At 41.4% G+C, this 27,956-nt stretch overlaps 1 protein-coding gene across 10 annotated transcripts; it reads left to right on the top strand.

Annotated features, from left to right (window-relative positions):
* Positions 1-538: 538 nt before the first annotated feature.
* abi2b (abl-interactor 2b) lies at positions 539-27,378 on the top strand. Of its 10 annotated transcripts, none has more exons than XM_006792832.3 (12): positions 539-688; positions 7,398-7,565; positions 8,020-8,196; positions 8,972-8,989; positions 10,260-10,363; positions 14,406-14,552; positions 17,329-17,453; positions 17,698-17,904; positions 20,295-20,459; positions 22,225-22,308; positions 24,488-24,667; positions 25,026-27,378. In XM_006792832.3, the coding sequence occupies exons 1-12, from the start codon at positions 572-574 to the stop codon at positions 25,199-25,201; spliced, it is 1,668 nt and encodes a 555-aa protein (XP_006792895.1). In that variant the 5' UTR covers positions 539-571; the 3' UTR covers positions 25,202-27,378. The 10 variants fall into 10 exon arrangements, with proteins under 10 accessions (XP_006792895.1, XP_006792894.1, XP_006792896.1 ...); XM_006792831.3 differs by having other exon boundaries at positions 22,222-22,308; XM_006792833.3 differs by lacking the exon at positions 8,972-8,989 and having other exon boundaries at positions 22,222-22,308.
* Positions 27,379-27,956: the final 578 nt, after the last annotated feature.

Here is a 27,956-nt window from a genome sequence, read left to right as displayed (position 1 = left end):
GACATTTTAAATTAAATTGGGCCTGAAATGTATAATTAATCAATAATAGTTGTTATTTTGTTTATTGGATCAACAGTTTGGTGTATAAGAGACCAGAAAATAGTAAAAGCATCTCGGCTTTCTACAGGGGGAAGGAGGCGCTTTTAGCTCCAGAAAGTTAATTGAGTGATTGTTGCAGCTTTGAGTTAAATGTTATGAGAGCTTTACAGAAGGGGAAGCAAAATCCTGTTTTCTTCCCCTACTCCAGACTGGCTTCACAGTAACTAAAGCCTTAAAGAGTAATAAAAAATGAGTCCAGGAAATGTATTACAGGTTTTTATTTAGTATAGTAGGTAATATATAGTTATGAAATGTTTTATTCCCTGGGTTAAATATTTCTGAATTGAAAACTAATTTTAAAAAAAGACAGAAAGAAAGAGAAATAAATAACCTCTGAAGCACTCAGCGGTGGGAGTGTGCTGTGATGCCGCTGTTATTAATTTTGGGAAGCCCGGCTGTGGGGAGAGCCCTGCGGTACCGCGGGCGGCCACGGGGGCGCCAGAGAGCGCACCTCTCCGCTAAAGATGTGAAAATGGCGGAGCTACAAATGCTTCTGGAAGAGGAGATTCCAGCGGGACGAAGCGCGCTGCTGGACAGCTTCACTAATTTGGAAAGAGTCGCGGAGTACTGCGAGAGCAACTATGTCCAGGTAGGCTGACACAACCGTGGAGGGGAAGAAGGTGTAGTTTGTTTCTTTTTTTTCTCAATGGAGCGAAGTGGTGCTAGGCTAACTGATGCTAGCGCTGCCGATGCGGTGCAGCCGTGCTGTCAGCTAGCCTCGGCTAGCGCAGCAACAACCTGCTGCCGATGCGTTTTTTGTTTGTTTGTTTTTTTAAAATTAGATAACAAACTCATAATGTGGCATTTCCCCACCCGATTCATGCCGCTATTTGTTTGCCTCTGTATAACGATGTGTGTGAGCTGTGCATCCCACCGTGGTGGGTTAGCCGGGTAGCTCGTTAGCTTGCTGCTCGTCATCACCCCTCAAACCACCGAGCAGGCACCGTGAAAATCGATTTCTGTGCTCCGTGCGGGGATCAATCACTGCCAGCCAGCTGATCAGGCTCCGGCCTCAGATGTGGGACGCGGTATCAAGGCAGATTAACCTCTGATAGGCTGTGACAGGAGACAACCCGCCGTGACAGCGTTACAAACAACTGATTTATGATGCTGTTGATGTAGCAGCCACACTTAAAACCCTTTAAAATGCTCAGCCTGAAGCCATTCATGTGCACCTCCGTGCAGGAGAGGGGAGGGGGTGATGTGGATACATTTCTGCCTGTGTGTGAGTGCAGCCATTCAGATGCTTTGAAATTCTGCAGGTGTGATCTCATCTCATTTCGGCATCTCCACTCATCACACACTCGCAGGCCAGCTTTCAGTAGGTGAGAAATCAGGGAATAAGCTAGGACACAAGGTGTGATGCTTAAATCTGACATCCCTGATGAGCTGGGCTGATCAGGTCTGACAAGTTGCCCTGGAAAGAAGGAGGAGGAGGAGAGAGGTGGTGGATGTTGGCAGCTTGCTGTCTGGCAGGTTGCCCCGTGAGGTTTTCCCAGCTGCTGTCAGATGGATGTTATCACTTATAGATCAGCTGGACAGAAGCAGGAAGCATCAGGAGAATGTTTAGTGTGATGCTTCACCTCTTACGTTTTCATATTTTCTGTCCTTTTCTGTTTCACTTTACAGCAGACTTCTTACAGCATTAGTCACTGAGGAATTTAAACCTGCTAACTAATATTTCGGGTTGTCATTCACATGATGCCACAGGTGTGTTTGCTGGAACTCCACGCCCAGGAGTTGTTTGCAGTCAAGGGATGTTTCACTAACAAAACCAACCCCTAGTGTGTGAGGTGTTTGTATTCACAGACTTCAAAGTCAGTATTATGTTGTTGTTTTTTTTTATAAAGGACACAGTGTTGGTTGTCACTCATGCTTGATGCACTGATCTGGTCCGGTGCTCTGAAATGACCATATTTAGTGGATAATTGAGTGTTTCCTCTATTTATCAGTTACTTTCTCTCAGACTCTTTCGACTTTTTAATTCGTGGAGTGATCGTTAATCACAAAAGTCACTTTTTTCTTTCTTTCTTTTTTCCCGTGCACTGTTGGCAAACACTGTGCCGTCAAAAGTGCATGAATTCTGTTTGGTTTACCAGCCGGCAAAAAAAGAACCGTGTCCGTGCTGGTCCTACGCCTGCTTGCCTACCTACCTGTCTGACCCGAGGCATTTATAGCCTAACTACATTCTTACAAAACCCACAAACCAAAGGGGCGACAACTGAAATAATGAGCAAAATATTTTCACAATTTTTTTTGGTGGGGAGCAAAAGTAGTCCTGCAAATGTTTTCAGGATCACTACGTCTGTCTTATCTTTGACAGCTGATTCAGACTTTTGCGGTGAAGGATTGTGGAGCCTATAACACAACCTACCCAAGTTGCTGAGGTCATTGCCGTTATGTGTGGTCATGTCCCGGTGCTTTACATGTGGTGACAACCGTGATAGAAACCAATAAAATCCTCTTTGTTCTGGCCATGTTTATCCCTCACGTCTGTTCTGATGGTTTGAGGAATCTCTTACATTGACATGTAATTCTTAATCCTTATACTGAGGCGATGATTGTTACTTTTCTGGTGTGTGTGTGTGGACTCGGTTGTTAGTTTTAAGCCATTTTGGATGTGTTGTGATGTTTATTTTTGTTAATTGTGGTTCCCATTAGAGTCAAAAAGATGAGGATAGAGTGCTACTTTGTGGTCGACAACTTTCTTACTGTATGAGCCGGTCGTTGGTTTCTCAGCCGAATCTGCCACACATTTCAAAAAACCACAATGTTCAGCTCAAGAAGGTAAAATCGGACTTCTTTCACCAAACATACAGTCTGTGGTTTGATGTTGTCAAGACAACGTGATGAAACATTGTTCAGAGGAATTATTAAGCTTTGGGACACTTTTGGGTGTTTGAAGCAGAGATCCAGTTAGATATTGACAGGAAGCTGTTCGGTCACTGTATTCGCTCTGAAATGACTATGCAGAGTTGTGGTATATTTGTAATGTGCTACCTTTACTTGGTGCCAGAGCTCATTATGATATATTGTTTTCAAGAGGCCCAAAATGGGCTTTCTAACAGCTGTGGTAGTATTTGGCTGAATGTTTGCCATACTGTTTGTTCAGAGGCTTGTTTTACTGGTCCAACTCGTGTAGAGAGCAGTGCTGCTGCTGCTTTTTTTGTTACGTGGTGGCTTGAAAGCAGCTTTGTCCAAACGTTACTGCTACCCTTGAGCCAGTACAAATGAGGGGACATGTGTTTTTTAGGGCAAATAATTGTTTTAATTAGCGTTTTTCTGACTTAAAATGGGTTGAATGGTTTAGTAATGGAGTGATATCCATCCTCTCTTACCGGATACGTATCACTGGATTAAATCCGTCTCTCCTGTGCCAGCAGGTGCTCTCGTGACTTTTACCACATAACCTGCTTGTCCTCATTCTATAGCAGCGCTGCGTCCTCCGCTCTCCTGTAAATGATGTCATTTGTTTGCAGGCCGTGCCAGATGCTTAAACTAGTTGGATTAGGTGTGTGTGTGTGTGTGTGTGTGAGATTGTTTAAAATTTAAAAAGTGTGCTTCATGTTTCACATGAAAGGGAATAGACTGATTACTACAGAGGGTGCTGCTCATTGAAGTCGTCGGGACTCCCCGGATTGTTGCTTGATGCTGCCTCTCAGTTTTTTGTTTTGTTTTTTCCTCCCAATCTTATGTCAGTTTAGCCCAGATATCCTTTCATTCTGATTCGATGTGTTTGTACATAGGTTTCCTGTCAAAACTAACAAATAAATAAATAATAAAGAAGAGAAGGAAAGACATGGGCTTTCCCATTATCCTGGCATCGCAGCCCTGGATTTTGGGGAGTTAACAGCACAGCTTAAATTTGAATTTTAAAGTAAAATCAATAAGTCAACATCCAATCACAGCCTAAAGGCTGCTGCAAACAATGCAGGTAATCTGCTGCTGTCTCTCACACACAGGAAACTCTAATGAGCAGTTTTGTCGCCACTAATTTTTGTTGGTTACACTGCAGATTATGTGGAAACGGCGAGCTACAGCAATCAGACTTTTGCAGACCCTCAGATGACATTTTAATGAAGCTTGTTTTTTCCAAGCTTAAATCTACAGCCTAACGATGGACTTTTTTAGAAGCAAGAACGATCAAGTTTGTTCTGTGTCTTTAAGAAAACACCTTGAAAATAACTCATCTTTATTAAAGTAGCTGCTTATGATTGAGGGAAAAAAACAGAAAGGAGTAATCTGAATATTTTATTACTCTAAAATGCTCAGAAAAATTGGTTAAAAAGCCCTTAATCATTGCTAAAAGACTAACATTACTTGTTTAAATCTAAACAAAGGCAGTGCTTGATCACATAGACCAAATTAAAGCTGCAAATTGCCACATTTGAGAAGCAAATTTTTTTTTTTTTTTTGTGTGTGTGTCTGCTTTTGCTTTCATTCACACCATTATGTGCTGGCTTTGTGCTGCAGCTCGACCCCGCATGCTGCGCTCGGTGCAGTGTCACAGAGGATTAAGGAACACAGTTTCCCAGCAGAAACATTAGCCGATCCATCTGCCCTTTGATGTTCCTGTCGACGTGCCCACGCCGTGCCCACGGCCAATCGGCTGCCTCTGAACACTGCTTTCACGCTGGCTGCAGCTGTTTTACCTGCTACTCACTTCACTGCCGCTAAGCTCTTTTCTCTTGCTTCACTATAAATTTGCTTCTTGGTGCTGAAACCTTTTGCTCTCCATCCTGCTGACACTGACTGCATTCAGGCTCCATTTTTTGTGCTCTGCTTTTTGTGTTGGGATGATATTTTCTTTAGCATTGAAGTAGCTCTAACCTCTTTAATGCCTTTTTGAAGTGCTCATGTGGGGATTTATCATTAGTGGGTCAGCACTGAGTTAAATGGTAACTATGTGCTGGGTTCAACATAACCTGTAGCCCCATTAAATCGTCCTTCATAAGGTGTGTTTGGATAATTACATGGAAAGGGGTCTTGTTTTTTACAAACCCGTAGCTCAGCTAATTTGGAATCAAGTTCAAATGAAAGCCGTCTGTCTCTGTTCACCATCCTCTCCTTGTGCAGAAGGCTGTGTAGCCTCAAAGCTGAGGTGCAGGTTCTTCCTGAGGCTGTGAGGTTCGTGTTTGTAATCTCTTGTATGACAGTAAATGAATACTGAATAAGAAGGTCCTAGATTAATTTCCAGCCTGGGAACTTTCTTTTGAATTGTGTGTGTTCTTTCTGTGCTTGTATCGTTCTCTTCTGGTAGTCCGTTTTCCCCTCAGGGGCTAAATTATACACGTGAGGTTAAATGGTGATTTCAGCCACCAGTGGCTGTAGGCTAAAATGTGTGTATGGTATGGCTGGGCCATATCATACCGTTCACGGTAATACCGGTATTATGTTGGGCAACGATAAGAAAATGAAATCTCACAATAGAATATGGGTAAAACACGCATGCGCAGTGCCTCTGTTTTCATACGCAAATGGCGGAAAAAGCAGGCGGCGACGCAGAATGAGAAAAGTGAAAGCACATTGTTGAATGAAACAGATGAACCAGAATTGGTTTGTAAAAATGCTGCAACTTCAGTGGTGTGGAACTGGTTTAGCTTTCATCCGTCAGATAAACAACAAAGCACTATTTTTGGTAGCGCATGCTAGTGGGCCGCCGTTATTATCGTGTTTTTTGGAAAATACGGCACACTTAAAATCGATCCTTTTGATTTTTCTGATCAACAGTGCCCCTTATAATCCCGAGTGCCTTATGTATGAATTCTGGTTGTGTTTACTGACCTCGAAACGATTTTATGTGGTACACTCGCTCGAAAATCTGTCAGATGTTTTAGTGCGACTTTGCTAAGCTACGAAGCCGCACCGCTTGATAGATTGTCGGAGCATTACGGCATCGTAGGCAGGAGCCTTGCGTAGTGATACGTACTGTGCTTCAACATATTACCGTATTGTGTGTGTATAACCTCTTTTTAAGTTTTGTGGATATTATACATGGTTATGCTGAGGATATGTCGGCCAGTTTCCACTGGAAATGCTTTTTGGTTAAACTGTCAGCGAGGAATTTGCATTTGCACTGTTAAATCTTTATATAACTTATAAATCTGCTTGTTTAAGTGAAAATACATAGATTTTTTTTTTTGCTCTAAAAAAGTTGTGGAGTTGTAAAGTATTTTGTCTAGTGTCAATTATATCGTCAGTTATATCGTTATCACAAATTTTCAAATGTATATCGTGATAAATACTTTTGGTCATATCGCCCATCTAATGTATAGATGTGCACACAGTTGCTTGGTTTGCATGCTGACATTTCGGCAAACACTTTCTAACTGGCGGCAGGGTCTTTGAAAGGACTACGTTTTTAATTACTACTATTGTTACTGTTATTCCTAAACATTGTTGTGTACTTTTTATAGACCAATTTTACAGAATTAACAGCCTAATAACATCTTTTTTTTTTTCTTTGAAGAGATGCTGGCATTATAATAGACATTTTATTTGAGTGGATATCACCTTTAGCCTATAATAATATGTATCTTGCTGTTCCTGCTGCTACAGTAATCATTAGGGCACTGATGATAGTACAGCACTGTAATGCAAAATTGTGCATTCCTTTATGTTTTGTTAGAAAAATGAGAAGTAGGTGTAGTATGTTATTGAAATGTGAACACAAAGAAAATGTAAAGAAATGAGGACTTTTGCACAATATTGTAGTACTCATTACAGAAAGTGTTTTGACACAAAAGCAGAAAATCCTTTTCTCTGACGGTTTAGTCTTCCTATGTTTCTGCACTTGCAGAGAATAAATGTGCAGATGTTTACTGCTGTTCTTCCCGTAGAAGCCAAGCGGACTGGAACAATCCATTTATATTCTGCTTGTTTTTGTCAGGGATCAAATGCAAACACTGTCGTTTCAGAGATGCCAGAACCCTGTGGGGGTACCAGTCATCTGCTGCAACCTCTAATCTTTGTAGCTGCCCACCCTCATACAGCAGGCTAGAAGTAGCCCTGGAAGTGTGTAAATGCCCCCTGTGGGATTTCCTGTGTTTTGACATGGCCCTTGTCTAAACTGTTAGACTCATCTGAGTACAACAAGCACTACAAAATATGCAGGAATCTTGTAGTGTAAAGGTGGCCCACTTAAAGTCCGCATTTTTCAGAATGTCCTCAGGTAACGCAGGCTGTGTTTTCCCCTCTGCTCCCTCAGTTTTCATCACTTTGTAAAACCTGCATCGTTTGCTTTCCATGAAATGCAAATCGTGTCTTTTGAAAGTCAAATATCCATTTCTCTTCTTCAGTCTCCAGACAAGCAGAGGGCGCTGGAAGAGACCAAGAACTACACCACCCAGTCTCTGGCCAGCGTAGCCTACCTGATCAACACACTGGCCAACAATGTCCTGCAGATGCTGGACATCCAGGCCTCGCAGCTCCGCCGCATGGAGTCCTCCATCAACCACATCTCACAGGTGAGGGAAGTTAAACAAATCAGGCTTTTGACTCACCTTCCAAGAAGGAATCCCCTCCATCAGTTCTCAAAGCACAATTAACAGTTAAATATGGCCTTTTAATCTCTTTGTCCTTTTTCTATTGGGTATTAAGCACTCTGCAAGCCTGATTAATGAGGTTTTAATAAATTTTTACTATCCAAATGGACCAGACGCTGATGTGACTGTGTGGATAATGAATGTATAATTCAGTGTATCTGCATTGCAGGCAAATACGTGTGCTGGAGCTGCACGCTGGATCGAAAGATAAAAGGGTTTCAACATGCAACAGATACTTCAAAGCAATCAAAACCCTAAATTATGAAACACTCTGAAACACCTCTTCCTCCTAATAAAGTCTTGGCAGGCTTTCAGGACTAAGTGTTTTAATTTTAAAAAATGAAGAAAGAAATGAAAACATGCCTCTCATCCTTAGACGGTGGACATCCACAAAGAGAAGGTAGCACGGCGGGAGATCGGCATCCTCACCACCAACAAGAACACGTCCCGTACGCACAAGATCATCGCCCCGGCCAACCCTGAGAGGCCTGTGCGATACATCCGCAAGCCCATCGACTACAGCCTGCTAGACGACATGGGCCACGGAGTTAAGGTGCTGATTCTGGTCTTTTTCCCTTAAATTTGGCCAAAAGTAGTCTTAAAAAGTCACCAACCACAACCCAGTTTATAAGAGTGATGTGATTATTTTTATATTTTATATTATAAAAATAATCAGATCACTTACTTAAATACTTAATACTTAAATATTGATTTAAGGGATAGAATTTAGTTTATATTGGTATTTTTTTGCATGCAGTACTGTCAAATACTTAACTTTAGGGGTCAAAAGAAGACCATGGAAATGTGTTTGAATGTCGGAATTAATCCAGGCTGCTCACTGATGAAAATCTAAAGATAAGCAAAGGACTTGTAGAGGTCATGTTCTTTATTATTAGGTTTCAGTGGTTTTCAAAGTCAAGAAATCTAAGAAAAAAATCAATGACTCAGGCTTTTCACATTGACGGGAAGCCAGTGACGGCCAGGACATTAAGCCTGCCACCTGCAGCTAGAAACAGGCTTTTCTCATGATTTTATGTTTAATAAAATCATGGGAGAGGCTGATTCTTAAAGCTTTGTTCCTGCTGACTTTCTGAACAATGACAAGCTTGTTTATACAGAAAACTGAAGCGCTGGCTTTCAACCTTACGAAGGTCGAATGCCTCAGATTTTAAACACTGAGCTATTGTTGGCCGGATCTCTCCAGCTCGGCTTTGTGCAGCACAAGCTTGAACAACTGTTGTTTTCCTCTCCTCCTTCACACACTAATCACCTGATTTCTTCTCTCTCTCTTTATGCTTGCCTAACTTTATCTTTGTTACCAACCCTAGTGGTTGCAAAGGTTTAAGGTAAGATTTCCAAAGTAAGGGCCCCAAACAAGGAAGGGCTTTTTGTGATTTGTGGATGTTTTGAATTGTTGTGTCTGTGGTTTCTTTTACATTTTTGGTTTGTTTGCAGTTAAAAATGTGTTTGCTTACAGAGATTCAGATTATATTTCAGAAAAATGCTTTAAAAATGAACTTGTGAAAAATCCTTTGCTTGTCACATTTGAATGCACAAAAAAGTAGAAATATCAGTATTTGCTTCATGTTGTCGTTTTTGGAAATAAAACCTGGAAAAACCTTTAAAGATGCAAAATTTACAGCTGGTATAAGAGGAAATGCAAATGCATTACACCATAATTTGGAGCATATTTGCATCCATGTGTCGCGTAAACAGCAATTTATTTTTGATTACTACAACCACAGTTGAATCACAACAACCAGCTTTGTATCATCAACACCAACTGTTATGATTTTATATTTTAGTTGATGATGATAATAATATTGTGTTACATAGGAGAACCTAATTTGACTCTGACACTTCTGTTTTGCCTTTCAACAGACTGTCTGACTTAGATAAGCCTACTGAAGGCTGTCTCCCTGTACTTTGTCGTGCTATGACAAAAAAAAACCCCAAACTTTTATGTGCTTTGACCTAATTTAACATTTTAGCAACTTTTAATTTGAATTTGTGGCAATTTGTGAATCTGTGGCAGAACGTAAAGAAAAGCAGAAAGTTTCAAGACCTTTATTATCGTTACCCAAAATTCACGATGTTGTAGTTGGAGTGTAAGAACCAAGTTAGCTTAGCAAAAAAAACCTCTACCTCTAAAAATCTATCCATCAGCACTTCTAAAACCAGCCAATTAGCATGTAATATATTTTCTTTCTTTTTAAACTGCTTCAAGTCTTAGTCACCCACATTTATTCAGCATTCATATATTATCTATACCTAAGCACTTTATCTAACATTCACACAATCACACTCATACTCGCTGGATGCAACTCCTCCCAATGCCTCCATGCAGCCGATGCAAATTCACCAACCTTCCGATCAGTAGATGACCTGCTCTTACCAACTGAGCCTTTGTGTGGACGATGGAGATGAATTCTTGTTACTTGGGCAGATGTTGTTACCTCCTCATGCTAAGCTAACCTGCCTCCTATAGGAGTGCTGTTGATCTTCTCTTCTAACTCTCATCACAAAATAAAGGATAATTTGAAGGTTGACAGCTGTGTAAGAAGTCTCATGGTTAACCAGCAGATTTCTAAACTAATGTCCACCTACCTGCCACAGGCCAGCGCTCAGAACATGAAGGCCGGAGGAGGCGGACTCCCGCGCACCAACCCCCCCACACAGAAGCCCCCGAGCCCACCCATGACGGGGAAAGGGACGCTTGGGTATGTAAGCTGTGCAACCACCTTGGTGTGTGTTGAGACGGACGTATGGCGTGCAGAGTCGATTTTGGGAGGGTAACGACAAGGCCCGTCATATGGACGTGGTTACTCCCAGTTTCATCATCGCCCCTTTACCTCCTGGTTTAATTAGTCTCTTCAGGGTGGTTTCAAATCTGTTTTAGGGCCAGTTCACATTACAGTGCTGTTCTGTGCTGCTGAGACAACCTGATTTCTTTTATACAAGAAATATTTTTACATCAAGCTGCATGCTGAATTTTGGATTTGTTAGGGTTTCTCGCTCTCAGACATGCACCATGCATCTTTTAAATAGGTGGGGGGGTTTGGTACCCAATTTAATACCTGGCTTTTTTCTAGCATTCAAGACCAGAACAATGATTTTTTTAAATCCCTTATTTTAGGAAAAGAAACTTTATATTTTGGGGTTTGTAGAAGAAGAGATTGGTTTGTTTTTGGTTGTCATCTAGAGGAAAAAAAAAAAGCTCTTTTATTCTATTTTTAGTTCAAACACGTTAAACTCCTCCTGACTGAAATTAGATCAGACATCAAAATGAAAAAGCATCAAATGGAAAAAACAAACAATAGTGTTAATTTTAATTTCTATCAGCTTCACTTTAAGAAGACAATTAGCTGCGTTAAACCCATCAAATCCTGCCTGCCTAGCAGTACAGATACATGGTTGATATTAGCCTATTTTACCCTGTCACTATTTATATCCCAGCACTGGTGTATGCATGCTGGCTGATGAGGAAAAAGAAACTGATGTACTTACATGCTTAACTAATATTTTCCCAACTGATTGATATAAATTATCTTTGCAAAAATAAGGGGAAAATAAAAAATTAGAATAAAATACAGAAGATTCAGTTTAACAAAATGGAAAATGTACAAACGCCGACCTTCTGTCCAAATTTAGCTTCTATATATAAGACCTGTGGTACTTTCGGTGATCGTCAAGTTAAGTACAAACAACGTACATTTAAAATGACACAAACAAAAAATTGCATTCACAGGGGGGTTGCTGAATACCAAAATCAACTGACAACAATAACAAATCTTTTATAAAGCTTGTACATGTTAACAATCACTTCATGTGTGACTATCTTTGGCTGACCCATTAATGAGGAAGTAAGGTACATATTATATATATTGCACTGCATTATATATACAAAAGTAATGATCATTATGATCACAAGGTATTTAAAGCTAAAAAATTTAAAAAAAAAAATCTAAGTGACTTATATGACTTATAAATCTAATTTATAAGTGTAAATCATATAAGCTGTGATCCCATTATTTCTTAAAGGCATCTTAAAAAGGAAAAAAAAGTAATATATATATATATTTTTTAATCCCGGATTAGCCCCCATTCTTATTGCATTTTGTTTATTAAAATTGAACTTTTTTTTTTTTCTAGTTTGCTCTGGTAATGTCATTTTCAACTGATTTAGTCTTTTTCCAAAAATGTCTTTTTGAGGCATCATCATTAATTTAACTATAAAATGTATCTTTCAGCTCATATCTTGTTCATGCTGTTAAGTAATTACAGTGAATGTATTTTATCTTAACCATTAAATTGAGCACTATCAGCCAGATTTATCCATACGGGCAGGCTGTGACAGGTTAATGGCTTTAATAGACTTTAAGTTTAACTGTATAATGTAGGTGTAGTTTTGGAGCAACTTTAATTAGAGTATCACTTTTCACTGATAGGTTTTGTGGTCCTTTCTTGGTGTTGGAGTATTCTAATGTTATGTTCTGTGTCGGAGCTCATGGAAGCTGCGGAGGTGTTTGGTGTTGTCTGTCTTGTGCCTGACTGTTGGAGGTGTGTTTTATCCCACAGGAACTCTGCTAGTGTACCTCATAATGCTGTGTGTATGTATGTCTTACCCTTGGGACAGTCCTATGTATGAAGTGCTGTTTGTGTTTCTGTGGAAAAAGTGTGTGTGTCTCCTTCTGTCCCTTCAAGACGCATGTCGATCAACCACAGCTCCAACCCTCCATGACGCACCTTCAGCCGCAGCCTGTGGCTACAGGCGGACATCCTCTGTGTGATTTTTAATTTGTCGCCTTCTCCTCTGTTACTCAACTTCTTCAGTTTTCACTTTGAGTTGTGTGTTTGTGACCCAGCTCGCCCACTCCTGGCTGCCCCATATTCCTCATAGCAGCGTTTTGCCATGGCAACAGTGCTCAGAGATGGGTCACCCCACTGTGTCAGCTGGGAAATTTACATCCAGCACATCTTATTGCAGGCCCAGATCAATAAAACCTCAGGGTTATGTTTTTTTCTATCCCTCCCATGTTAAAAACTGATCATCGTAGAGCTGCTGCTGGCTGAAAAACCACATTTCCAGGTTTTTATTCGAGGAGTTTATAGTTCAGAAGATGTGGGTGGGAACACTTTAGGGATTTAAACCTGTTGCTCTGATTTTATTATTTTAGTTCCCTTGAACAATTTCATAAATTCAGGATTGCTTTTGCTAATTTACACTGAGTCTCTAAGTGTTGAAGTTACTACATAACTCAGGAATTGTTGCTAAGTGACTAAAATTGAGTGAAATCATAATATTTCATACAGGAATACTTTTTTGTTTTGTTTTTATCATCATTGTTTTTATCATGAAAAAAGAGTATATAAACACAAACTGTACTAGCAGTAATACGGATTTTTTTTTTTAATTAAAATTTTCTTTGTTCCAATCATTCTTGAAAAAGGTTTAAATGCTAGCATCAATTTAACATCATGAAACAGATGAGCTTGTGACTCCATAACACTGTGATCCATGAAAAATACAGTCCCTTTTAAATATCTTTGAAGTTAGTGCCAGCAAGATGGGAAAAAACAAGCTTCATCTCTCATTGATCTTCATCAGGGGTGTCAGACTCAGTTTTTGTAATGAGCCACATAAAGCCCAGTTTGGTCTCAAGGGAGCCAGGCCAATAAAGCAACTGCACCATAAACCGCCTTTGTTGTTATGTAAACCACAAGTAAACTTTGTCTTTGAGTGAACTAGGGGGTCTATAAAAGCACAGTACAGTTACTGTAGAGTTTTTAGAGCCAAACAGATAACGTGGTTTTACTCTTTACGATAAGAATTGGAAATGCTTGTCACATTTTCACCCTAGCATAATGCTAGTGTAACCTAACCGTGAAAGGCAATGCACTTTGTTCAAAAGCTAAATGTATATAAAAACTAGATTGCAGTTTGCCTCTGGTGGGCCATGTCTTGTCATGCTAATTATATTTAACTGACACTAACCTGAAACTAGCTCGTACAACGTTTGAAATTTGCAGTCAGTCTACTATCAGTTTTGCAATAGAATGAGGTTGAGCAACAAGGTCTGCACGACAACAGTTTAACTGCAAAATGACATAAGAACTCAGTAACTTTGGGTTTATATAGGATACAACAGTTGGCAACCAGTCCAGTTGCTTCCCCTGTTGTAAAGAAACTAATTGCAGACAGGTTGGAGACTGACTCAAGTTGATTGCGAACTTTCACCAACCTGTCTGGGTTGTTTTGTGATTTAATGTGGTTTTCAAATGCAAAAAAATGTAATTGCAATCAATGGGCAACCACAACCACGTCCTGTTTTTATCCTAGTGTGACTGAGCCATAAACCACAATTGTCCAGCTGTAAAATAGATACATTTTTACGTAAGCAATAAATATCTTATAAATCAACAAATCAAACATGTCAGTAAAACTAGTTTTAGTTGTAGTAGTTGCTTGATTTCATTAAGTGCAAACAAACTCACGGTGTATCTCCTTGGGAGTGTGTTTTTCAGCTGACAGCAGCCACGTCATTTCTGACTCTGCCCCCTCACCTGTGGACCCCAGCCAGCCCCAATGTTTCACCACCTGTCATCACCCACTTTTTTTTTTTTTTTTTAAGTTTGCACTTGTTTGTTTCTTGCTGTCCTCCTCCCTTTCCCCCTCCCCTCCCCCTACACTTCTCTATGGATGCCCTCCTTTCTCCCCTCCTCCCCTTCCTCTCGACTCCTGTCCTCCTGACCCTCTCGCAGGCGCCACTCCCCCTATAGGACGCTTGAGCCGGTGCGTCCACCCGTTGTCCCTAACGACTACGTCTCAAGCCCGACGCGCAACATGGCGCACCCCCAGCAGAGCCCTGCACGCACTGCATCTGTTAATCAGAGGAACCGCACGTACAGGTACCCCCACCCCACTTCCCAGCATGCCTCTCTACACTTTTTAAACAAGCCCCCCACCCCCCTTTTGCCCCACTCTACTTGCCTTTTCTTCTTCTCCTCTCCTACACTTAAAAATGCGAGCCAGCTTCTGAGCACTACCTCTGATAACCACTCTTACTTCCTAAAACTCACATCCAGGCCCACATCAGCAACTCCAGCTCCCAGGAGAAGCCCAGACTGACAGATTATTTAGAAACCTCCTCACCTGTTTGCTCCCCTCGCTGCTCAGATAACAACAAAGAAACAAGCATGAGGTAGAGATGCAGAGCTTTATTTAGCTTGGCTAGACACAGGTTCCTATGGTAATAGTCATTAAATAGGCAGCGTCGCCCCCACAGTCCTGTCAATCCACTGTCAGCTCATCTCCCAAGATGAGGCCCAACACGGAGTGATATTCTTAGATCCACCCTGCCTGCCGTCTCAGAAGTAAAAGCAAGAGGGGTTTTGGGAGGGGGAAAACAACATGGAAAGTTTTGTCATGGCGTCCCATCTGTTGGCCAAACGTTTCAAGTATTTCTAGAAATAGGAAAACTTCCCCGACTCTCCTCTCAGCACGAGTGTGTATCTGCTCCACTCCATCCATAGCTCATCTTCTTCATCTCTCAGCCATGCGCTCTCCCGCCTGTCAACAGAAAGTCTGCCCCATGTGTCACAATCTTTCTTGCTGCTTTTACGGCGTCTCATATCTGTCTTTGTCCCGTGTTGCCACTGCGTCACCTGTGTCATGTGTTCCTGTGAAGGCTTCCAGCTGCCCCCTCCTTTTCTTTTTAATATTGTCACTGTCACATAGTCATTTCAAAGGCATACAGCTTACGCTAACACATCAATGCTCTTGAGGGTGCTACATTAATGAAGTGAGTTATTAAGAAAACAGAAAAGACAGCTGAACTGAGTGTTGCTTGAGGCTGGTTGCAGATTGAATATAAAACTGTATTAGAGAGGTGAATTATTTATAGATCTAAATTTCACTTGGAAGTAAATGATGTGAACCTGGGAACAATGTCAGGAACTTTCAGGAAATTTCTGTTTTCCCCAAAGGATTAAAAATCAGCCGGGTTCAGTGTAAACAGTTACTCCAGCATCTTTTCAAGATTGGGATTGGGGATCTGAGTTCGACAAAACTTTACAAGACCAACGTGTGTGTGTGTGTGTGTGTGTGTGTGTGTGTGTGTGTGTGTGTGTGTGTGTGTGTGTGTGTGTGTGTGTGTGTGTGTGTGTGTGTGTGTGTGTGTGTGTGTGTGTGTGTGTGTGTGTGTGTCAGTCAATATTTTATTTATTTTTTTAGAAAAGAAAGAAGTGGAGGTTAGAAAACAAAGCACCGTGTGATATCCTGAGTTGCTGGCGTGCCATGCTAATATTGGTCACTGATTAACATTGCAACTGACCAATGATGCTGTTGTAGCATTCATTTAGCATTAGCCCAGAATTTAGCTAATGCTATTAAAAGCTGTCACTAGCAAAGCAACAAGAGTAACCTTAATTTGGCTAACCACAAAGCTAATTTTATAATGTATTTGGTATAAAAGGTTGATCGGGGGAATTTTTTTTTTCATTCACACTGTGAAGGTCTTGTTTTGCCTGTTTGATAAAGTTTTCTGTAGTTGAATCTGTGGAAGCGTTACCAACAGCTGCCTGCTTAGAGCATTTGGGGTCTGTTCCTTGACCCATTGCTGTACATGGTCTGTAATGTCTACTTCAATCAGGGACTACAAATCTTAGGGAAAACATGCTCTGCTTCTAACTTTATGATGAACTCAGTAAACACTTTATTCAGTTCTTGGTCTCAGTTGTTTTTAGGTCTTAATGATTGTAAAATTAATCTTTTAAATAAAATAAAAATATAAAAATAATAATAAATTAGCATATACTCGAGGGTGTGGTTACCCTGTGATTGACAAGTTCTTTTGTTATGAGACGGCAGATTCATCTCTCTGTTGAACACCACTTGGCTGCACTTAAAAAACAAGTTTGAGTCTTGTGTTCCTTCATTTGTTTTTGCAATTACTATGCAGATTTTTGTCATAGTCAACAACTGACTCATCCTGCTAACAGCGCTAGCCAGGTAGCAAGTGGTAGGTGATCAGCTGGACCCTTTTTGTTGGATATCCACATCTGATTTAAAATAAAACAAAAAAAGCAAAATTCCAAATTCTTTGATTCAGTTTATGATGCACCATCTGGTGCCCCTGGACACATCATCAGTGATGTAACCTGGGGTCATTGGGGGTTTCGGGTCTTTCAACAATCTCTCTTCTGACAGAAATGACAACCTGGTGTCTCCACCTTCCCCCATGTGAAGAGAACTGTATCAAAACTGTATTTCAAAGACAAGTAGATTACTTAACGGCGGCTAGAGCCATCTTTTTTATACAGTCTATTTGCAAGTGCAAAATCGTTAATTTAAAATCATAACTAAGACCATTCACGTGTCTTGTTCACAGCATGGTTTTTGCTCCTTGAGTAGTTTTGTACTTGCACTCAAAAGTTTACTTTTGAGTGTCACTTTTCCATGCGTCAGTAGTTCTCAAAGTTCCTGACTTTTGTTCCTGTGGCTCTGTAGTTGGGTTAAAAAAAAGCTCCATACTGGTTTGAGGGCAGACTGCAACCATGTTACATGTAGGCTGTATTATTTCCTGTGATTGTGAAGAAAAGGTGCAGTTTTTTTGTTTTTTTTCCTTCCAATTTCTGCTGGTGTGTTTGTTTGTGGACTGACACGTTTTTGCTGACCCATCGACAGCAGTGGGAGCAGCGGAGGCAGCCACCCCAGCAGCAGTCGCAGCAGCAGCCGAGAGAACAGCGGCAGTGGCAGCGTGGGCGTGCCCATCGCCGTTCCGACCCCAGCCCCGCCCACCGTTTTCCCAGGTAACCCCCTTTCTTTGTTCCCCTTCCTCTCTTCTCTGAGCTGCAGGACCTTATTGTGACTGAAACGTACTAACTACACTAATCTTCGTTGAGTAATCTGGGAGTACTGCTCACTCTGGCTTTCATTAGTCGAATCGGTGTGCACAAACTCTGGATTGAATTTCTCTCCCCTTCTCACCCTTCTCTTAACCTCCCTCACTTATCTTTCCTCCCCCTTTGTATCCTTGCACGATTCCCCATTCAGGTTCAGCCCCTGCCCAATCCAACGCAACCAAACCTCCCCCAAACACTGCCACAGCCCCTGGGCCCCCTTCCTCTGCCCTAGACGGCCCCCCACAAGCCCCCAATCCCCCTGTAGAGATCCCGCCTGTACCCCCACCCCCTCCCCAACTCCCTGCCTCCACGGTACCTACTGGCACAGGCCCTGCTACTTATGGCAACCCTGCACAAGGTGAGTGCGACTCCCTCCTCACCCCCTGCACGCCCTCCATCCCGCCTTCCGTGATGTGCTTGTATGATCCCAGTGTGCTCATTCATCACCCTAATTTATTTACTTATTTATTTTTCATCTGGAAGTCTGAATTAGTTCTTGAAAGATTTTCAGATCTAAAATTTGTTTCAGTTTAAATTTAGAAATTCAACCTGTTGAATGTTTTTAATGGCAGGAAAAAAGGATTTACTGTACCTGCGATTACACCAGTCATTTTCAAACTACAGGTAGCTGTGCAGAAGACACAAAAAATGAAGTTATACCGTGGACCTGAATACATTTCAGCATAAAAGCTGGCTTAAGCAAAAATTATTACAATAAGTAGCAGAAAATAACACGCAAAACATAAACAATGATAACAATTTATAAACAGTTGAAACACAAAATTATACATGACAGGATTCAGATGAATAAATTAACTAGGATACGACCACAACTATTACTCTCCCTCAATGAATACTGTAACTACTGCTGCGATCCCTCAATGATAACAAGTAGTCAAGTACAACTAGGTTCCCTTGACGATGACTTCAACGACGACGTTCCCTTGACGATGACTTCAACGACGACGTTCCCTTGACGATGACTTCAACGATGAATTCATTCCCTTACAACTATGACAACTACATTACTTAGACTACAAAGACAACTATTACTCTCCCTGAATGAATACAATAACTACGGTTGCGATCCCTAGATGACTCTGCTAGTCTACATTCACTTGTTAACTACAAAAATCCATTAGTCTTCATATTGTCCAATTCAGGGTGAAGTAAAGAAGAAGTTTCTGTTGTAAATGGCTTTGACACTTCTGTAAGCCAATTTATAAACCGCAGTCACTTAGTCTGAAGTACTTTTAGTGTGAAAGTAATGGACAGGAAAAAGTCCTTTACACAAGCGGAAAACAAACTAATACTAAGTTGAAATGAGCAGTTTAAACTGAACACAATGAAAATGTCAGTAATTTTAAGAAAAAGGCAGATAAGGCTTTAATGTTTAAGCTGGTACCTGATCATTTAAGTTGCTTAAAAAATGCTAGAAACAGTGAAGTGGTTATACCTGTCGAATGAATTCTCATGAAAGCTGTAAATTCCCAAATATTTTGTATTTAAATTCGAAACTTGAGTGAAGTTTAAGATGATTATCTTTCAATATAACTGCAGTTTGTCTGGCCTGTTCTCTGCAAAAACAAATTTGAGTGTTTTATTTCAGACCTGGCAGTGATGCCACTGAAGTACTCAGAAAACCTAGAGGGCTCTGATCGGTGGAGCTGCATTATTTTAATTTGATGGTCTTCTATTCAGGATGTAGACTGGATTTAAAGCTCTGATGAGCACTGCGGTCGGTATTAAAAAGAAACTCTCACCTCATAAGGGCTGCACACATGAATTAAATATTGACTGCAAGAAATGAATTTAAAGAAGATGAGTCTCTTACCTGGGTGATTTTACTCAGTGTTAGAAAATACTTGTAAAACATGTCTTTGACTGCACATGTCTTTGCTGTAGTCTGTGGAACAGACAAAACAAACAAACTTCCACAAGTCCTGTTTGTGTGCAGCTCTTGTGCCATCTGCCTCCAACTTTCCATCATCCCGCTGCTGCTGCTAGATGCTCCACTCATCCTCCCTCTCAGCCTCTCATCGGCCTCCAGCATCTCTGTCATGATGATGTTCTGATATTTAATGCATGAGCTGTGTGGTGATAATGCTTTCTTCCTGTGTGTATTTATTTGTTCTTTTCTTAATGGTGTCCAGGTGATTTGTTCTTTTGTTTTTCTGTGGCTGGATGTTGTAATTATCTGGAGGGTGGAACTGCTGTTACCCAAATGTTAATATTGAATTGGCTCAGAGAGAGATTTGGGACAAGTTGAGGGACGTGTTACTCAGTTCTTTTTTTTTTTTCTTTTTTTTTTCCCCTCACACTTTTCATTTAAAGGTGAGATGCGCAAAAAAAAAAAAAAAGTGTAAAATGCTAAATTTTCTAGTTTTACCTGCTGTTTTTCTGTAGAAATTTCTGCAGAAAAAAATAGAAAATTTGTAGCAATTTAGCATTGAACCAAACCATTTAAGTATGTTTGGCTCAAAACAAAGAAATGTTAAACTTTGCAAATGGAAAAGGTATGATTTTTTTTTTTTTTTTTTTTTTGTAAAACTGCTAAGTTTTGATACAAAATCCAATGAATTGCTCCTTTGTGGCTGTTTAAAAATAGAACTTGAATAGATCGTTGTTGGATTTCAGAGCTGTATTCTTCTAATAAACTTGGTGTTGTAAGACAGCAGCATGATCCTGCTGCCTGCACTCCCAGACTTACGTGGCTCTCTGCTGCCCCCTGCTGCTGTCTTCTCTCAGGTGCTCCTCAGTTCTACAGCATGAACCGCCCCGCGCAGCAGCCTCAGAACCCTCCGGTGGGAGGCTCCCTGCCATACCGCCGACCCTCGTCCGTCACTGGTCAGCCCAACGTGACCCACAACCAGAACCAGCTTAACGGGGGGCCACACTTTGCCCAGAACCAAGGTACTGCGTGTGTGTGTGTGTGTGTGTGTGTGTGTGTGTGTGTTACTGTTTCATTTTTGGATTCCTATAGATAAGATTTTCATTCCTTATGAAGTCTGAACATAAAAAAAGTGTTAACATTATTCTTTGTCCTATAAATAAAGGTTTGGGCCAATGGTGATGCAGCTAATGGTTGTATAATCAGTTAAATTGCAGACGACCTTCTAGTTAGTCGTTTTATTTATTGCTATATAAAATAGTGACTTAGGTTAAACACAATAAAACTAAAATATATTTGGTAGGTTAAGGCAAATAATCACACAATTTTTTTTTTTTTATTTTAAAGAATTGATCATTTTCCATATATTGATGGATCTTTGCAGCTCTACACACACACACACACACACACACACACACACACACACCATGCTAAGAAGGAGGAAGTAAATTTGTCTTTAACTTAAATAGACCAACCAATGTTACACTCTGGCCACTTTATTAGGTACACCTTTTCACCTGCTCATTTACAAAAATATCTAATCAGCCAGTGACGTGGGAGCAAGTCAGTGCATTTAGCCACGTAGGCAGGGGTTAGGTGACCTGCTGAAGCTCAAGCCAAGCATCAGAATGTGGAATAAAGGTTTAAGTGACTTGAACATGGCATGGTTGTTGATCTGAGTATTTTATAAACTGTTGATCTGCTGGGATTTTGCAGCACAACCATGTCTAAGCTTTACAGATGATTGTCTGAAAAAGAGAAAATATCCAGTGGGGAGCAGATGTCTGGGTCAAGATGCTTTATTGGGGTCAGAGGAGCATGGTCAGACTGCTTCAAACTTGTACTTGAAGGACTGGGGCTCTTCTTTTAGAATACAGGCGGCCAGGATTAGTTACTGGTAAACTAGAGAGATGGTTTAAAAGAAAATGGTAAAATGAAATCTAATGAATTCTTATCTGTGCTCTGCTCGTGAGCATCAGTGTGTGAGCAGTGCATGATAAAGCTGGATTATTACCTCTGTTTCACTCAAACAGTCTTATCTGCTGATTTAAACTTCATTGAACCTTTAGGTTTTGTTTTTTTTGAAGAGGCGGGGGTTGTGTCTGCATTTTCTGTTAAACCCTCGCCTGTCTGGTTTTGTAGTCTGCCATTTCCCATCTGCTTCAGCGTCCTCAGTGGACTTCACCTCCTCACCAGCTCTCTGTCTGAAGAGCTGTTAAGTCTTTGTGTCTGCTGCTGCTGTCAGTCCTGCGATCTTCACCCATCAATTATTCCTTTGATTAGACTCGGACGCTTGTCTGACAGCCGGATGAAGAATGAGGACTTTAGGGCTCACATCATCTTCCTTATTGATTGAAGAAACATTTGGATCATAAAATGTCTGTGAAGCTCTCCAAAACGGTTCACTTTCCTCTCACAGAAGTTCAAGAAACGTTTTAGTTGTTAATTGTATTATTAATTATTGATCGGATGACTTTTACATTTTCTGGTTCCATCTTTTAACATGTGACAATTGCTTTGTTTCTTGCCAATTCTTTGGATTCTCTTAAAATTTTCACAATTTTCTTGTCTTTTTCTTCTCTTTTTGGTTAATATTTTTGGGCATTTCATTAATAAATGTATAATTAAAGTAGCTGCAGGACTCTGATGAGAACTCTGTTCTATACTAAGTGTTCTTTAACTCTCTGCTGTGGTCTCTAACCTCTTCCTATTCACATCTGTCGCCTTCCTCTCTGGCCCCGCCCCCTCCTCCTCCTCTGTGTATTGATTTCTGATTGGTGATAGCAGGCCCGCTCGTGCCCCCACCCCCCTCCATGCAGATCACCCCTCAGCTGCCTCTGATGGGCTTTGTGGCCCGTGTTCAGGAGACTAGTAAGTGGCCTTTAGCTCTTTGCCCCCTCTGCATGACCTCCACTCAATCCCCTGTAGTGTGCTGGTGTGGGTGTCTGTGTGTGCGTTTTTGTTATGTGTGAATATTTTCTCAAGTAAACAACCACCAACATCAGCTGCTGCCCTCACATTCAGGCTTCGTTCTGAGCAGTTTTCTTTAAACTGTCTGAAACGTTTGGAGATTATGCCAGAAGTATGATTATAAGCTCCAGAAGACTCAAAGCGCGATAATTGATTCAAATCAAAGATATATTTCGGGCCTAAACACTCCAAGCATAGTATGACACTATTTTGCATGACAACATTATATTGATACAGGTTCACGAAATACAAAGGTTTTCGTTCAGAAGGAGAACGAAGATCACCTGCTGGACTGTGATTTCAGTCAAGCAGGTGGTGCTGTTGACTTTTTTCATAGTGAGGTTGGCACCATCAGGAAGAAATTGGCAAAATGGGGGGACTTCTTTCGTCATCTGAGGCAATCAGAGAAGCACTTTCTGCATTTAACTCGAAGACATGGACATGGATGTCATGTGAATGTAAAATACTGCAAACACGAGGGCACTGTCAAACAACACCTGACAGATTTACCTTGACAAAAGGAAAAAAAAAACACAATCTATCACCAACTTTATGTGCAACCACCTGCATTCATGCAGCTCAAGATATTACAATCCAGCTGTCTGACACTGTCACAGAGGAAATCAAGCAGAAATTGTTGGGTTATTTGGAGCATGTGGAAATTATGTTTGTTTTTTCCTTTCTTTGGACTACACCGACACCAAGTTTGCATTACAGTGCAACAACTACACCTGGAGCCAGACTTCACACTAGCATAACAGAAGTAACTGCCATTGGCAGCTGTTGGATCTACAGCTGCCTTAATTTGCATTTGGATTTTTTAAAATGTGTCGAGGCAGGTTCAGACGTGCTTTAGGGTTTGTGGTAACCATGCTATAGTACTGTAGAACCGCACATGACTGTTAAATGATCTAAATGAGCACTTTTTCAATAGCATGGAGACAAATGTTATAGGATAGATTTTAAACTAACATTTAGTTTAACAAAACTTGCGATCTCTTTCTTGTGTGGAGCAAACTTAAAAAAAACACCAGTACGAATAGAATTATCCAAAGGAACTAGAGGGAAAGCTGTAACCCTGTCAAAGTGCGTCATATGTCAGGAGAAGGTGACTAATGCTAATGTGGTGCCAACAAAAGAGGAACTTGGAAACAAAATGATTCCTCCTTAAGCAAACAAACCACATGGTGCAGGCCAGCTCGGTGCTAATGAAGTTTAGTGCAAATCCAATTTTGTGGAAAAAAGACAAAGTGTGTGAAGGCCAATAATCACAAATTTATGATGTGTGAGTGGATAAGTGAACAGTGTGGTGGCAGAAAAGCTCTCAAAGTTTTTATAAAGGAAATCTGGGCCCAGGGGTCTCAGTTAACCTGATGTCTGCTTCACCCACCATCAGCATGCAGGTTGGGTGCCTTCATGTGAAAACGCCTTGTACCAGTATGCACAGCACGCTGGGAACATAATGACTTTTGAGTGTTCGTTGAAGACTTTAGTTCCCCTTTCATGGGTTTTGCTCCAGAAACGTTTGAAACCACTTCTCTTACTGAGTAAAAGTAATGCAGAGCATGTGAGATTATGGACAGCACATCAGTTCCAGATGTCATGCTTTTAAAAACCAAGGGCTCATTTTTAGTGTAAAGGTGCAAAAGCAAGAAATGGAGAAGTGAAACTGGTCAGAGGAAAAGTATTTTAGGTTTTTCCCATTGGTTAAAATCTGAGAGGGATTTCGAAGCCTGAAGGTGGTGGATTGGCAGCAGGTGGTGGTGGTGGTTGACTGCTCTGTATCATGGGTGTAAGCAAAGAGTGTGAAGCATGATGAGAATAATGAGGCGTTTGTGTCGTCTTTCTGTAAATGCATGTTGAGCTGCTATGTGCACTTTTTGTTTTCAGCATGTTTGTCCTCAGGTTCTATGTAAAACTGACAAACACCCAGCATCGGCCGTGAGAGCTCCGCCTCTGAGCTTCTTCTCGTCTCTAACTGGTTGTCTGTCTGTCTGTGTCTCTCTCTCTCTCTCTCCCTCCCTCCCCCCCCCCCCCCCCCCCCCCCCCCCCCACTACCCAACCTGGAAACTACTCCTAGTCTCAGACGTGCCACCTCCGCCAGCCGACGAGCCGGTGTTTGAGGAGCCCACGCCTCCTCCACCGCCACCTGAAGACTACGAGGACGATGAGGATGAAGAGGAGTCGGCGGTGGTGGAGTACAGCGACCCCTATGCTGAGGAGGACCCGCCCTGGGCCCCACGCAACTACCTGGAGAAAGGTCTGCCTTTGCTGGTCAAGGAAATGTGTGTGATAAAATAAAATGTTGAAAGTGTAATGTGGAAGATTAGCGGGTCCAAGAGGGGGAAAATGGATGCAGGGAAGAATTAAAATTAAACAAACTTGAATATTTTCTGATAAAATAAGCAGAGAAAAATGTGTAAATCAGGACAATTTGGCAAGAAAAATGACCAGAAAATGTGACTGTTTCATTTTATTAATTAAACAAAAATGGAAAAGGATTTCTTGCCATAAATTTACAACTTGTCAGAAATAAAAAAATATTTTTTCCTGAATATTAGTCCAGAATATTAGTCCACTCCATCTTTATTTCCATATTTTATTCCGTCATCCCGCAGTGGTGGCCATCTACGACTACACCCGCGACAAAGAGGACGAGCTTTCGTTCCAGGAGGGCGCCATCATCTACGTGATCAAGAAGAACGATGACGGCTGGTTCGAGGGCGTCATGAACGGGACCACGGGCCTCTTCCCCGGCAACTACGTCGAGTCCATCATGCACTACGCTGACTGAGCGGCGCCTCCCTGAGCAGGAGAGGAAACGGGAGGAGCGCTTGTTGGGGATGGGAGCGGGGGGAGGGAAGGGTTAAAGGTCAAAGACTTTGATCGAACAGAGCATGATCACCTCCGGGCGAAGAGAGCAAAGAGCAGGGAGGCAAAGAGGAGGCAGTTTTTTGGTTTTTGGTTTTTTTGAAGAAGAAATTGGACATGACAGACTCGGTCATTCTCGTGACTTAGTCGCCGCTATAAAACGACCACTACTCTAGATATAAGCTTCCCTGTAACGTTTCTTTCTTTGTGACTTTGTTTGATTAACGAGGAGGACTGGGCGGTGATGGGTTTGTTACTTTTTGAGAGTTTGTTTCACACTACGAGGCCACTAAATTGATTTCTGCTTCTTTTATGTTTTTTTATTCCTTGTGTTTTTAGCAGTTTGCCCAATATTTATTTGTAGTGGGGGGGGGAAGATGAGCGGGTAGATGAGGCTTCGGAGAAAAAGGGCTGGAGGAAAATGCCTTCAGGTTTCGTTATTCTCAGACACTCCAGATGCAACAGCGATATCCTCAGTGAGACGCATGGATGGGCGGGTGAGGGCACGGAGTGTGCCAAAGCTGATGAAGATAAGCACATCAGATGTCTTAATGTGATCCATGAAGCTAGATAAAAGGGGGAAATCCTCCTTAAGAGTGCTTTAAATGATGAACTTTGCTCGTTTTTGTTCCGTTTGCGTGGTTAAAGCGGACGAGTTTAGTCACTACATGCTTTACTTTGCAGTTTTCAGGTGAAGGAATCGTCATCCAGCCCTCAAATCAGAGAAAGGCGTGGATTTAAAGTCTGCAGCTCCCGTAATAAAGTTGGATGAACAGTCGAGGCGAGCCGTTTACTTTTATGTCTTTATTCTATTTCTTTTGCCGTTCACCAAGAGTTGGCGGTCGAGTTTTGCTTACAGAGCGTCAGACTGCATGTTTGAACTCATGGAAGGAGGGGGGGGGGCTAAAAGCTTCTTTTTTGCTCTACTGATGATTCATGTCTTAATATTTTTAGATATGGTGTGGTTTTGGTTTTTGATATTCACCCACGACAAACCACGACGACGATGCATTTAGGTCATTTCTAAGATGCTTGTGCCATATTGAAGTGTGTGTGTTGCTGTTTCAGAGGTTATCACTTCATTTTGCAATAAAAATCGGCCGGAGGGAAGCGGGACTGTCGTCGAATTACAGATCTTTAGTTTTTCCCGAGCTGTTTGAAATCAGAAGCACATACATTTGTAGTGAAAAGTTTAAAAAAAACAAACAAAAAGATGTAGAAGAAATATTATAAATGTGAAGATGTATTATGCCCTCAGACACAGGAATTATTGAATATGAAAAGAAGCCAGCTGTTGTGTTTTGAAACGGTTTTAAGTATCACATTATGACCCCGATACTTTTGGTTTTTTTAAAAAAAAAAAGAAAAAGACAGTGAGTTTAGGCACCATTCATCCTCCGTACAGTTTTCGATGCGCTTGGCTGTTGGGTGTTTGCGAGGGCTCAGTGCTTGTACTTCTGTCAGGATCTTTTTATTTTCTACTCCCAAAAAAGGAAAAAAAAAGAAAAACAACAACAGCAAGTGGGTCTGTATGTGAGTCTTGCATGCCATTGTTATTATCTGTACTGGTGTCCCTGAAACCTACGTGGCAAGATCACCCATTTCTAAAAAGGCAAGCAGCCCTGCAGCTCTGACCAGGTACCGCCAGCCTCATCCAAAGAGACTGTACAACTTTACTTCGAGCCCACGTCCAAGGAGCCGCTCGCTGACCTGTGGGGGAGGAGGGACAGAGGGAGGGGAGGCACTCGGCTTCCTCCTCCCCCCTGACAGTAGCCGTCATCAGTGGTGAAAAATCGTTTTTTTTGTGTGTGCATAAGCTGCTAGTGAATCCTGCGGACAGACTGCAGGCGGGAGATGAATGAGAACTTTGACTCTTGTTGCATAACACTCATAAACTGACACTAAAATATATATATATATGTATCTGAGTGAGGCCCTCTGGTCTGCAGGATTCACAGCTTCCTGGAGTCACAGACGTCCCCTCGGGATGTCGAGTTTAACAGTCCATAATGCCATTGTGTTGCACAGTTAAAGTTGAATTGCAGAAGTATCATATTTGTAAAATCATGAGAACAAAGACAATAAAATTATTGAGATTTATCGGTGGAGTCTCATCTTGCTTCATTAATGTTTCTTTGCTGTGCAGAAATGCAAGTGAGAGAATCACATCCAGTTTAAAAGTACACTGGGGGGTAAAGACTAAAAATTAAGCAGAGTCTACTGGGAGTTCCCATGTCTCAGTCTGTGCAGATCAGTTTATGATAAAACTGGATTAAATGAAGCACCAAATCACAACAATAGGTGCCTCAAGACGCTTTACGTTGTAAGGTTAAGACCCTACAATAATACAAAGAAAGCCCAACAATCAGAGGACTGCTAAGAGTAAGCGGTTTGGTGACAGTGGGAAGAAAAAACTCCCTTTTAATAGAAAGAAACCTAGAGCAGAACCAGCCTCAGGGAGGGGCGCCCATCTGCTAGGACTGATTTGGGGTGAGGTGAGGAAGATGGGACAGAAGGAAAACAGAAGAGAGGCAGACATAATAATAACTAATGATTAAATGAAGAAAGGTGGGTGAAAAAGGTGAGTGAAGAAGAAACAGTGCATCATGGCAAGTCCCCAGCAGCTAAGGCCTACTGCAGCATAACTAAGGGAGGATTCAGAGTCACCTGATCCAACC

Source organism: Neolamprologus brichardi, chromosome 23, assembly GCF_056152115.1.
Source record: "Neolamprologus brichardi isolate AB-2024 chromosome 23, ASM5615211v1, whole genome shotgun sequence".
Taxonomy (NCBI): domain Eukaryota; kingdom Metazoa; phylum Chordata; class Actinopteri; order Cichliformes; family Cichlidae; genus Neolamprologus; species Neolamprologus brichardi.
This window is presented reverse-complemented; position numbering and strand designations above follow the sequence as displayed.